Below are 13276 nucleotides of genomic sequence, written 5' to 3'. Positions count from 1 at the left end.
ACATGAATGCTCTTAGCCTTTGACACAGAAAACACAGGATGTCATCACGCCATCTCTTCAACCTATTTACAGTGGAAATCTTTCACATGCAGACATACCTCACACAAGTGAAAACAAAGCAATGTAAGTAAGACAATAACATCAAGAAACAATGCTCATGTTCATGAATCATTTCTATGATAGAAAAATGATCATTTGACCACTGATTCTGCCCCCAACACACATGCATACACAAAGGACTTAAATCAAGGTGTCTATAAATTACAGATCATTGAGCAATTAAAAAGCCAACACTAGGAAAAGGAGCAGTTTCCTTTCCTGCAGATTGTATAAATCAAGGATTAATGCAATTATCAATATCGCGCAGAACATCTCCTTGGAAACAGCTAAATATAGTACTCTGTGGAGCACTGCACCATCTCACAGCTATGCCAAGTAGCTGACAAACAACACAAAATCAGAGGTTCTCTCCTCTTGCTTTTATTGGTTTTGGAAAGTAATTCACCCGACCATTGTCACCATGTTAGTAATAACAGATCACAGTGCTCTGAAAACTAGGCCCAGGGGAACGGCATTCAGTTGTGACACACAAAATTACACAGTGAAATATCATCTGACCCTTTCGATACATGCCTAGGTCACTAAATTTTTTCCTATCACCATTAAATATGTTTTGTAATACTCATTGCTCTCACATTTAAAAAACCCCTAAAACATCGGTCAGACAAAACATGCACCTCTACTTAGAAATTGGCTTTCTTTCAGGGTGGACTGACAAACCTACACAAGTCCTTCCACAACGTCACTTGCACGAACGTACACAAGCCAGTTGCTTCTTTCTAAATATGAGCACACAAACAAATTTAAGCACTTAAGGCACAAGCCGCATTAAAAGCACAAATTCTTTGTATATATGCAGGATTCTGCTGTTCAGCACAGGGAGTATGTAACTGCATTTGAAAGCTGTACCCAAACTTTTGAAGTGCTACCCAGAGCAGCTCCAGCAAGGTCACTACCACACACACAGCTGGCCCTCCACAGAAAGACATTTTTAAAACACCTTGAATGCATATAGCGTGAAAGCACAACAGAAGTAATTTTCACACCAGTGAACAAAGCATCCAGATTTCAGCACAGAACAGTTTTGGAGATGATGATCCTACTGGAAAACATGAAAGATCTACGTAGACAACCCTCATTCAAGAAAAGAAATGCTTGAAACACCAGCCCTACTGACTTCATTGCTCGTGACCTATTTCGAACTGGCCTTCAAGTGCCATTAACTGATTCACTGTTGCATAAGGTACAGTTACAACTCTCAGTAACAAAGAATTTTTTTTTATATAAAATGAGAACTACAGCATGGTCACAGTATTCCTGATGCAGAAACCCTAAAATCAAGGAATACTGGATGAAAAGCTTTATCTGTATTATCATTATTTTATAGCATTTTATTAAAATCATTATAAAGTATTACATGTTTACCCCAGTTAAGTATTAAATACTAATATAAAAAGTGATTTGCAGCAAGGCGGCTTCAGGAGAATAAGCTTTATATTTTTTAAAAAAAAAAAAAAAAAAAGAGTAAAAGGAACAAAAAAAGAATCCTCAGTTGTGGGATTCCTTCACAGGTAGCCAAGAGGATTGTGACCTAGAGTCTCAACAGCACAGAAGAGACCAAGGGGGCTGTATGGCCATTTTCGCTGGGGAAACGTGGGCAGATGAAAGTTTTGAGCAACTGAAGAGTTTAAGGATGGACACACTGCGAAGCTGATGATTCATACAACTCTCCTCCTCTGAAAGCCTGTTCCTCGGTATGTCCTCCTGCCTGCGAATCAAACTGCACAAACTTGGACAGAGGACTATTAGTCATACAACTGTTACAGACATGCAAATGCCAGTGACAGTCTTGTGGTCACTTCTGACTATTTGACCAGAAAAGGTGTTGTCTAAGCATGTTTCAGAAGCCAGCAGCATTGTTAAGAACACCGTATTTGGTTTTGCAGCTTACTCAGCTCCCTGGAAAGCAGCAATGCAAGCAATGCAATCCTGGTTCAAAATCAGCATTTCTGTTACAGCTTGACCAACATTTTCAAGATATCCCTGTATTACAGGTTTCAGGCTGTCCCTTAAGTTCCAAACTGTACAAGTTTTCACAGTATTTTTCAAAAAGCTCAAGTCTATAGCATACCTCATGAATCATTCTGGATTTGCATTTCAAGTATGACCCATAAGCGTTACATAGTAGCAGACCACCCCTAAATGCAAATTCCTCTGGCTTTTCCCCAAAATGTGAAAGCATACATATTAGCATGTCACATCCTAAATGCACTGCCCTCTAAAGCACACTATGTATTTGTGAAATAAATACATCATGTATTCCTCCGTATATACATTTCTTTAGCAGAAAAGCCTAACACAAAAGCAGTGGAAAGTCAACTATTTTGGATGAATTTACATTTAACCTGAAAGGACTGCTCCAATGGATGCTGTCAGAATCTGTCTTCTAGTCAAATTCAGGGGAAAAAAAAAACACAACCAAAAACTCAACTGCTGTTAGAAGACAACCTCTTCCCTCAGTAAGCTAAATTTCCAGGTTCGATGGACAATTGCCGATTGACTGGTCATCAGTTTACTGTGATCATATCAGCCCAGAGTGAAAAAATTGTAAGTGACTTGTCCTTAGGACAAATTTTACACAATGTCATTTCAGTGTCCCCACCCACTCATTTTTCAGAAAAAGATTTAAGTAGCTGCAGGGCAGCCTACCCTTTCCTCAGCAAGGGAAGTAGGTCAGACTGAACTCCTAGAACGCTCTGCCTAAGGAAAAGATATCTCGACCCACTACGTTCCCTGAGGCTGCTCATATATGACATTCGGGTCAGGAACAACCTCGCCAGCTTACACTCCACTCTGATTTTCCGCTATTCAAAGTCAGCAAAATCTTAATGTTTGTTTTTTGCAAATTTTCTTAACAGAAAGATGACAAATTCCAAGTGGAAGGCATTAGTTTTTGATGTACAAAGTCAAAAAATTATTTTTTAAAGTCCAGAAGAAATAACTACATTTAACTAGTAATATGATTCTTAAAAGGATCTGATTAGAAATGTTTACAGATTTGGATACTGAGTTATAATTGTCCATATTATGAAGAAATTAGGATCTAAACATAAACATACCTGGCAAGCAAGAGGTGCTGAAGATTAAGGCCTGATCTGAAGTAACAAGAAAAGACAGCTTGGCCTTCTGACAATAAAGTATGACAATTCAAAAGAAAGGCCACCAAATACAGTCCCTGGACCTCAGCTACTCTGTCAAAAAACTCAGGATTAAAAATAAAAGCATTAAAGCATTTTTCTACTATTAGAGAAGAAAGCAACCTACACATTTTCACTGTTTGTTTTGGAAGTAACCAATACAATGGAAGTGCTGGAAGTGAAATCCTTAAATATAGCTGGCGAGAGCTGAAGGACAAACACCCTCAGTTTGTAATGCTTCCAACTATGCTTCCTCTTGCTGTTCCTATGAATTTTATTTGATCAATTGATTTAACTTTGCAATGGAACTGTTCTTGGCTCCGGTTTTGTCAAGAGCAGCAAATGGGTACTCTGTCTTCTCTGTAAGGCTATTTATACAGTGTGACAATGCACATCTGCATCTCATACACCCTTTTGTAAGGTCACCAAGTAGCAGTCAATTTAAAATTACTGGAGTTCAAAGGGTGCACAGAAGCAAGGAATTTAAACAGATAAGGAATATATTTTTCAGCTTCAAATACCAATTCTATTTCTAAGTCATCCATTAGTAGTCATCTGCTTCCCCCTGCAGTTTTGTGAAGCTATTGCTGTATCATGCGTTTGATGATTTGAATTTCAGTTTAAGGTTGTAGCCACTCAAAAAATCCTTTTTCAAACCTTGCTAGAGTTGCCACTTGAAAACTGTGCCAAATCTGCCCTCTACACTCAAGAGGTAGAGTACTAAGCATTGCTAGACTCTGGTGGATCTCTCCTCAGGGTAACTCCATGGTAAATACGAATTAGTCTTTCTACTGCCAAATCACTACCTTTTCCTGAAATTGGAAGCAGCACTTCCAGAGACAGTAGGTCACATCCATCCTTGACAGTCAGTTTAAGTTAACATGCCAGACTAACTGTGACTATTCCTGAGTGACAATACATGCCATTCAGTCATTTCTGTTCCAGAGGCAACAGCCTCATGCAGCAAAATGGACCTGACCACTTAATCCATCACCACCACAAGTTGAAACGGTCTCACATTGACAGTATCGGCAACTTCCAGAGAAATGCAAAAATGCATATAAGACTAAAATCAGAGAGCAGCACTGAAAGATGAAGAGGCCATCTCAGAAGAAATCCCAGATCAGTTGTTCAATCCCTGGAAAAGCAAATTCTATACAGAAGCTATAATTTATGGAAGAACAATGGGATCAACCTGAAGCATGTGGAAGAAAGGGTGAGGAGGGAAGCAGTTTAAAGGAAATTTCTTGATTAAGACAATGTTCTCCAACACATCCTAGAACTTCTGGAGAAAACGGGGTGGCGGGGAAAGGAAGTTTTACTGTTTAGCCCAGAACTGAAAAAAATCTCAGGTATAACTCAAAAATACTATTTCTCAAAGATCAGTTTCACTTAATTCTTACAGAGCTGCTAACAAGATACTAATCAAGAATCTCCTCTACTAGAGCTGTGTTCGTTGTCTTGCTGACACATTTCCTAGCATTAAAACAGAAGCTGAGCATGATTACAGCCAGCTGTAGCTCTAATGCACATGCAACAGCCCAAAGAAGGGAACTGCTTTTGAGGAATATTAGATATTTATTCCAGAGTCTTACAGCAGCTAGAAAGGAGTGTTCTATATCCAAAGCAAGAGCCTACTGGGCCAGGTGCTTAAGTCTTTGCCGGACAAGGCCCAAAGAACAAGACAATATCTGTCATGATAGAAGAGCATGAGGGATTCAGAATCTTGCTCCTGGATAAACTCATAATTAATGGGTGTCCCTCCAGAAGAGGACCAGGTCAGACTGAAACAATTACCATGTAACAGCTGTTGGGTGTCTTCTGATTAATTCTGCAGAGCAGACCAACGTCAAAGCCATCACTGTCAATGACAACTAACCAGAAAAATCTGTTTGTAATGCATCAAAAGCAATTTACTGCTCAGTGCCTCTGCTGACGCAGCAATCAGCATGCTTTTGAAACAACAAAAAAATCTTATAAAAGTGAATTTTGTTTCAGGCTGCTTAATTCTTAAAAAGCTCAGAGTTGCAAGTCCAGGCAAGTAACCAGACTCTACATCTGTTTTTAAGAATACTTCTTGCAGGTTTGTGTCTTAATATCCCTTCAAGTTCTTATTTTGCTTCTTTGTGCAGAGAAGACTTCTTACTGTATTGGTAGTGTTTCCCTGGAAGTAATTCCTGTTGCTTAAAATTAGAAATCTCACTGTATGGGGCTCCTGAAATATAATTGAGAGAAAATACATAACCACTTGCTCCCTCACTTTGATCTCTGCAGCAGCTTCTGCACGGGTGAGAATTTCTACTCAGAGCTGCTACCATGAAAGCTTGCACATAGGATACGCATAAACACACAGAGCAAGGACTAGTATCTGTCTTTGCATCTCCAGAATAAATCTGGGACTTTCTTTTCTACAGGCTAGTTATTGGAGAACATCGCTCAAAAGAACTCATTTATTAAAGCTGCTAAAACATAACAATGGGCTTAGTTTAAAAAAAAAAAAGCTATTAAGGTGTAGCTCCCTGAATTTGACTTGAGCAGGGCTAACATCCAGCTCTCCTTATGACTTTAGTACATAGTTTATGGTTGGTGCTGCAACCACAGTTCATGGGAAGTTTTTCTTATTTAGGCAAGTAGTCTAATTGAAGAAAATCCATCTACCCCTGTATGCCATCATGAGGCTTCCATTTGATGTCTACTTTTACCAACACTGCCCTTGATCTAAAAATACAGCATTATCTTTCATGTGCATCACTCCCCGTTACTGGTTCACTGCACATTCACACAGAGAGGTGTGCTAGCACAATGAAGGAGGCAGCAGGGGGCTGAGAACAACCGATCAAGGACTGTCTAAGTAGCAAACACAGCACTGCTGCTGCATGTCTGGTCACAGCCTGAACAGTCAAATAAACAAGTTCTGAATATTTCTGCCTCATTTTCTCCAGCTGCAAAAAAAAAAAAAAAAAAAAAATTATGTTGCCCTTCTCAAAAATGACCTTTCGAGTAACTGGAAGGAAGTTTAAAACGGTTGAAAAACTCTGAAAAAATGGATGTACAGCAACTGTTTTCACATTGTAACTGCAGTATTTTTTCTTAAAAGCTGCATCACTTAACAGATTCTTTTTATATTCAAAATATATAGAATGTTTCACTTCTAAAAATAAAATAAAATAAAATTTGTAGCCATCAATTCCAAGCTATGAGGACAGCTGGAGTGGCAATGCAGGAATGACCCATCCCTGTGGTTTTACTACACAGAGAATGTAAGGTGATGCAGGGTAAGACCATGCAAATGGGCTACTTCAATAGTTTTAACAACTGCTGTAAGCTTTAAGCTTCTAATTCATGTCTAGTTTCTGGATTTCTCAAGCTCTGCTTATAAGAGATACCAACAATACTTTGTTAGAGAACAAAATAGCCATATTTTAAAGACTGCTTACATAATCTGCTCAGAAAGCTCTCTATGGAATATAAACAAAGTTCACAATACAAATATTGCCAATCTAACAGTTATGGTGATACTAAGCTGAAAGGCACAATTCCTCAATACCACTGGAAATAAACATACAGAAAGAAGAGAACTGCAGCTGTCCCAATACTTTCTCTAAGCAAATCCTTCCAGCTTTAAACAGTTATTATTTTGTACTCCCCTAGCACCTTTCAATGGAGTGCCACAAAGCTGAATGCAAGTAGTCAACATTCACGATTCTTTTGCTCACTTTACAGAAGGCAAAAATCAATGTGCAAAATTAAATGATTACTTAACAATGCAACAGAAACAAGAGCAGCACGAAAACTAAGACACCCGATTTCCAGGCCTGCTGCTCTTTCTAGAGTTTAATTCTATGACATAATTTCCCCCCACTTTTCCCCCCCCCAATTTTACCATTTTGTCTATGAAACTCTCAAGCTGCCTTCAAGTTATAGGCTGCTGCAGAAGCCTCATCGTGACTCATGATGACACTGCTCCTTGTTGTACAAGTAATAAATACAAGTAGAAAAAAGGGATTGTTTAGTCTAAACTGGACACAAGGGCGATGTGGTAATGATTTTTCCGTGTAGTGAGTAGGTCAAGGGAGGTAATTATTGTGCTCTGTTCAGCACCTGAGAGAATGCATTTGCAGAGTGCCCAGTTTTGGTGTCTCCTCCATATAAACAAAAAAAAAAACCAAAACAGATATCGACTTCCAGAGGGGGTCCAGCAGAGGGCACCCAAGATGGTCAGGACACTGACACTGCAGACTGTGACCTAAGCAGACAGCCTAGAAGAACTGAGTTTGTTCAGCCTTAGAAAAAGGTGGCTCAGGGGACACCTCATTGCTAGAGAAAATGGAGATGGACTCTTCCTGGAGGCATGCAGAAAAAGAAGAGTCAGTGGTCACAAGCTGTAACAAAGGAAATTCTAATTAAATATGAGGAAAAAAGTTTCCACCGTGAGGGTAGTTAAACACTAGAACAGGGGCCCAGACAGTCTGTGCAATCTCCAGGCTCTGAGATGTTTGTGTGGCTCTATTTTATCTAACTTGGAGCAGGGGTTTGGACTAGATGACCTCTCCAGGGGCCCTTTTGGGGCACAGAATGCACCAGATAACCTCTTGAGATTCCCCTCTACCCCCATTATTCCTTATTAGATCTCAAAGTATTACAACTGGCCAGCATCATTATGCCCATTTTACAGATGTCAAAATTGAGAGACAGAGATTAAGTGATTTCCACATGGTGAAGGAGCAGACAAGTGTTACATTTAGTCCCATTCCTACTTCAAGGAGATTATAGTTCATGTTCCTCTTCCCCACTAGTCCCATATTGCTTTTCTTCCTCAAGGAACTTCTACATTAACATAACGATCTGTACTACAGGTGAAAAACTACCTTTTTGTCTTCACTGATGTATTTTGGTCAGAAATCCCACCCTGCCAGCAAGGGAACTATTTGAGCCACAACGTGATTAAATTTCTGTATACTGGTTTATAACAAACAATTTAGACGTTTGATTGCCTCTGGCATCTTAGCTCTGCATATTTCTGCCCCTCATTCTCTCTTTACAGTAGCTGATACTGAAGACCATGGTGTAGTCAAGTTACTGCCAAGCCCCTCCCTCTTTCCAACCTTTTTGGGCAATATATAGCCAGTGTTTATTTACTTACACAACACACGCAGGGCTAGCCAACAGTTAAGAAAGTGTGGTCCAGCTTTACCAAGTCAGTTGAATTAGAAAAGATCAGCCTGCCTGTACAAAAGAGTAATAAGCCACTATAAACTCACTGAAACATTCATAATATTTTAAGCACTTTAAAAAAAATAATTTGATATGACCCTTCATTTCTTCTTTTTCATCAAGTGCTCCATTTTAGTAGTACTTGTCCATTACAGTAGTAATTTCTTCTACTGCTCCTGATGATTTGGAAGTTTCCAGAATAAAAACTGTACAATACACTATCTTCCCCTATGAAGTAATGCTTTCCTAAGATGCTGCCTACCTTCTCTTGTTAGCTGCCATTCCTTACTCCCCTCTCTCCTTCCCTCCTCATAATCAGTTATTTAATGTTACCTATGATCCAAATTGTGCAGCCAGCCTTCCAGTAAGGACTCTATTCCCTTTATTAAAATAAGATCTAATTCATGCCTACAGGACTGTAAAATAAAGTTTGCTGAAGTCTTCCCTTCACATAAGTTACAATACATCAGAATTCCAGCTTTTCCCCAACTGCCAAAGAATATCAAATATTTTTCGTCACTATTTCAGTTTTCAGTACAAGTAACTGCTCATTTGGCTAATTCAATCAGATTTTAAAAGGCTGGATCAGTTCTTTGAAACATGATCTGTTCAAGAGGCCAAGCTATGTAACTTGTCCAAAATAAGGGTGCTCAAAAAAAAAAAATTTACAAGAGTTGTATGTTGGGACATAGATTTTAGTTTAGTATCTTTACTTCCCCACCACTTGCAAACTAAAGTTGAAAAAGATTAGGAATAAAAAAATCCATAAGTCAATAGCATTACTCAAGTAAACAGAGTCTAACCTGAAAGTGATTTAATAAGTTTTCTCAAAAAAGTTAGAAAAAAAGATAGAACTTTTTTTTTTCTAACTGCTTGATGACCATAACGTCTTAGAACTCTGCAAACTAACTGCTGTCAAGTGACACCATTGACTGAGGGTAAAAAAAAAAAACTGGTTCACACAGATTTACAGGGGAGTAAGTGTGATCACAGAGGCTCTTGGACTTCCCCCAAGACCTATTTTGTTACTCCCCACAACGTTATCCAGTTTGTTACCCAAGCAATTTGTCCAATGTAACCACACTGAAAGTAAACAAAACCACACATTTAATGTGTTTTGTTTGTTTAAAATTTAAGTAATCTATAGAGACACTTTCAAATTTAATCCCAATTAGTTGTATTACATAAACTACCCTTTCAGATATGAAAACTATCCCTGAAACCTGCTCTGAGGTTTGGAAAAGCACCTTGCAGCTAATCAAGTGAAAACAATGAATGCACACAAACTAATAACATGAAACAGGGAGATTTTTGTTTCTTATAATCTCTCTGAGTCACAGGAACTTTACCCAGTGATGAAAGTAAACAAAAATCTGCAATGGAATGTGATGATTAAGAACAGCAAGGAAAGCTAACAAAAACATTTGTTACCTAAAAGAAGAAATTAAGAACAGTAAAACTAGACACCTAAGAGAGTTTTAGGTCCATTTTCATGCCTGTCACAGACCATTCAGAAACGTGACACGGTAAATGTATCGTTTTATACTCAACATTGGTACTTTGGATTACCTGCTTTTCTTCCTCTGGCATATCTTTTTCTAGTTCTAGTAAGTATTCTTCATCTAGTTCTGTCTGCTTCCTTGAGCTATTCCCATCATTCTGTAAATTCCCTTCATCATCCAGCATAGGTTCTGTTGCCTCAAAGGAGTCGTGACAGTCATGGAAACACTCATCTGCTGTTGTGGGATCTTTGGCTGAAGATGGTGTGTATCCACTTTGAATATTTTGGGGATTCTGTGCATCTTTGGGGCCAGACTCTGAAGACTTCTGATCAGAAAGCTTTAGGTGATCAAGCAGTTCTTCAGGTGGACTTGCATCTTTAAACTCTTCCATGTTGGACTCCTTGGAGGGGTTAGATTTTTAGAAATGAGAAAGAAATAACCCTCAATAAGCCTAACAGAAATGCCTTGTCAGCAAATTAATCTCTAAAGTACTTAAAAGTACTCTTGACATCATCTGAGGGAAACTATTACCCCTCGCGGGAGGGAGCAACTTATACATGCTTCTTCCGTGCACTTTGCAGCGACATGAGACCAGTACACTGTTCCCACAAATAAGTTAATTCACAAGCTCAGGTTCCCAGGGCCGGCACAGCACAGCACTATGCTACGGCTCTTCCTTTGCCGTGGGACTGAAGTCACACTCACTTGCCGACCCAGAGGCCTCAGCACCCCCTCGCCCACCCCGACCCCCTGCGGACTGCGCGCAGCGAGCCCCCCGCCGCTACCGCCTCAAGCCCCGCCTGCGCCGCGCTCCCCTTCAGCCCCATCACGACCCGCCCGAGCCAGGCCCCAGGCAGCCGTTCCCGGCTCTGTCATCCCGGCCCTACCCCGCCCCCTGAGATAAGGGGCTGGGCTGCGGCCAGCGCCCCCCATGACACCGCCGCCGCCTCCCCCCGCCCGGGCCGGGCCCACCCCAGGCGCCCGCCCGGCCCCGGCCCCGGCCCCGGCACAGACCTGCGACCTCCTTCCGGCCGCGCGCGCCTCCCGCCCCTCGCCCTTCACCCCGCACAGCGCTTCCTGCCGGCGCCAGCCAATAGGAGGAGGCCGCGCGCAGGCTGCTGGGAGCGGCAGTCCCGCGCGGGCGCGTGGAGGGCGGCGCGCGCGAGGGTGGGGTGTCTCGCGCCGGTGGGGCGCGGGCTCGGCGGAGGCTGAGGCTGAGGCTGAGGCTGAGGCTGAGGCTGAGCTGAGGAGAGGGGAGAGGCCAGGCCTCGCCCCGGTGTAAGCTCTGAGCGGAGCCTCTCTCTCCTGAGGCTGCACTCGCGTGGGCTTTTTTTTTTTTTAGAGCGGGCCACTCGCACAGCCCTTCTGCGCACCGGGCAGGAGGTCTCGTGTAGTTATGTGGGCTCGCTACAAGGTTAGAAGTTACACCATGAAACCGCCCCTGCGGTAGCACTGGGGCAGGCCCTTGTTAGGCTGGGTGCAGGGGAGCGCTGAGGGCGCGGGGAGGCTCCTCAGGGGATCAGGCGCAGTTAAAGCTATGGGAGGTCCCTGGGCTGGTAGAGCCCTGCTCCGGTTCTCCCCATCCGCGGTAAGGGCACGGCTCAGGCTCACCAGGAAGCAGCTGAGGGATGTGTGATAAATAAAGCAGCACAGGGCGCAGCTAGGGACAGTGGGAGAGGTGCGGTCTCGGGCAAGTACTGCCTGGCTTGAAAAGATAAATCAGGGTGCAAGTGTGATCAGCTAAAAAAAAAAGAAGATAATAGAGAGCAAAGTCTTGGTAGGTGGACAAAAAGAGGGATCATATCTACAGCAGCAGATCGGTGATGTTGGTTCAGGTTCTGTTGCCTGTGCTAATTTAACCTAGTGGTTCCTTTATCTAGTGAGTGGCTATTCAGTGTGCATGTGATAGCTGTATCACTTCTAAGGCACCGTGAACTGGTTGTTTCCAATTCGCTTCTGTTTTTTCTGTTCCAGTGACATGTAAAAACTGAGTTCTATGTAATCAAGCACTGGAATAAAGCTCCCTTTCATCTTGCTTTGCATACATTCCTCGTGTGTGCCACAAATGTTAATCCCCAAATTTTGAAACAAAACTGAATTTTCACAAGTTGTGAAGTCAAAGGCATGTGAAGCAATGCCTTTTTATTGAAAATCACTATACCAAGCCGTGAGGCAGTTAAGGCATATTCTTACGAGGTTTTCCTTGCTCTAAACAGCTTTTCAGTAAGCAAGTTACGACGAAAGATGAAGTTTAAAATGTTCCTCTAAATAAGTTCTTAAATGCTGTAATTTAAGAAAAAAACCCCAATGCCAAAAACCAACCACAAACAAAAAGCCCTTGCACTATATAGGCTGTTCCAAACTTGTGTTAGGTAGAATCTGTTCTGATCAGTAGGACGTGGTCAAGGATTATCCTCGGAGAACATGGGTTCTTAAAAACCAGAAGGTAATCAATCTTTTATTGAGAGGATGATCCCCTTTCTTTCCCCTCATACAGTGGGGAAATATGATGACTGTTAAAGCCACATCAGCACTTTTGGAGTTACCAGTTGCTGTTGTTAAAATACCAAGAAAGTATTAAATCTGGCAGAACCCCATTTATGGACTGAAGTGTACCTATCCCATAGGAGGGTGCTGAGGAGGAGGTGCATCTTTAGAAATATTTTGAGATGAGTCCTGATTTCTGAACTTCTAACTGACATCACCAGGCTTTGATTCAAGCATGAAGGGCATGTGGGATGTTTGGCAATTCAAAGGTGGGGTAGAAATTGAAGATTCAGATGCCAGATTAATTTTTGATCCGAATTTGTTTGATCATTGCTTCTAAATGAACATTTCTGATGAAATGAGTCTGTTGGTGCCAGTGACGGATATTAATGAGAGACTGGAACACTTTGCAGTAAGTTGGCAAGAGCATGGCTAGTTACAATGAAAGCAAACAGGAGCTCTATGGCTGATTTTTCTCCCTCTCTCTCTGGTTAAAAAAGTAGATCAGCATTCTGCAATATCCCAGCTGCAATGATTTAGCCCACAAAAATGTGCCTTTCTGCTGTTCTGCTAGCACTGTGTAATTTATTCTGACTTACAGAAAATATTTCTGAACCTTCACACTGTCCTGTTAAGTATCATGCCATTTGAAAAGGGGGAAGGAAATTACAGCTGTGATACAAAATCAACCCATGCAGTTTTGAATTTGCTGTAATGCTATTTAAATCTTCTCTGGCTGTGCAAAGAGCACAGGAGTTTGAGTAAGTTATGGTGCTTCATCCCCAGAAGGAAATGAACTGGTAAGAATAATACTGG

At 41.4% G+C, this 13276-nt stretch overlaps 1 protein-coding gene across 3 annotated transcripts in view; it reads right to left on the bottom strand.

Annotated features, from left to right (window-relative positions):
* Nucleotides 1–11045, bottom strand: part of TTC1 (tetratricopeptide repeat domain 1) — a 32542-nt gene extending 21497 nt beyond the window's left edge. Inside the window, exons 1-2 of one of the 3 annotated variants that reach the window (XM_068408888.1) lie at nt 10988–11045; nt 10041–10373 (exon numbers count right to left, since the gene is read on the bottom strand). In XM_068408888.1, the coding sequence (XP_068264989.1) occupies nt 10041–10364 (324 nt within the window). In that variant the 5' untranslated portion in view covers nt 10365–10373; nt 10988–11045. Of the gene's footprint in view, nt 1–10040; nt 10374–10504; nt 10716–10860; nt 10952–10987 lie in introns of those variants that run through there. The other 2 variants (XM_068408889.1, XM_068408890.1) reach the window with 2 other exon arrangements.
* Between the last annotated feature and the right edge of the window lie 2231 nt (nt 11046–13276).

The sequence above is a fragment of the Nyctibius grandis genome, chromosome 10, assembly GCF_013368605.1.
Source record: "Nyctibius grandis isolate bNycGra1 chromosome 10, bNycGra1.pri, whole genome shotgun sequence".
Classification (NCBI taxonomy): domain Eukaryota; kingdom Metazoa; phylum Chordata; class Aves; order Nyctibiiformes; family Nyctibiidae; genus Nyctibius; species Nyctibius grandis.
This window is presented reverse-complemented; position numbering and strand designations above follow the sequence as displayed.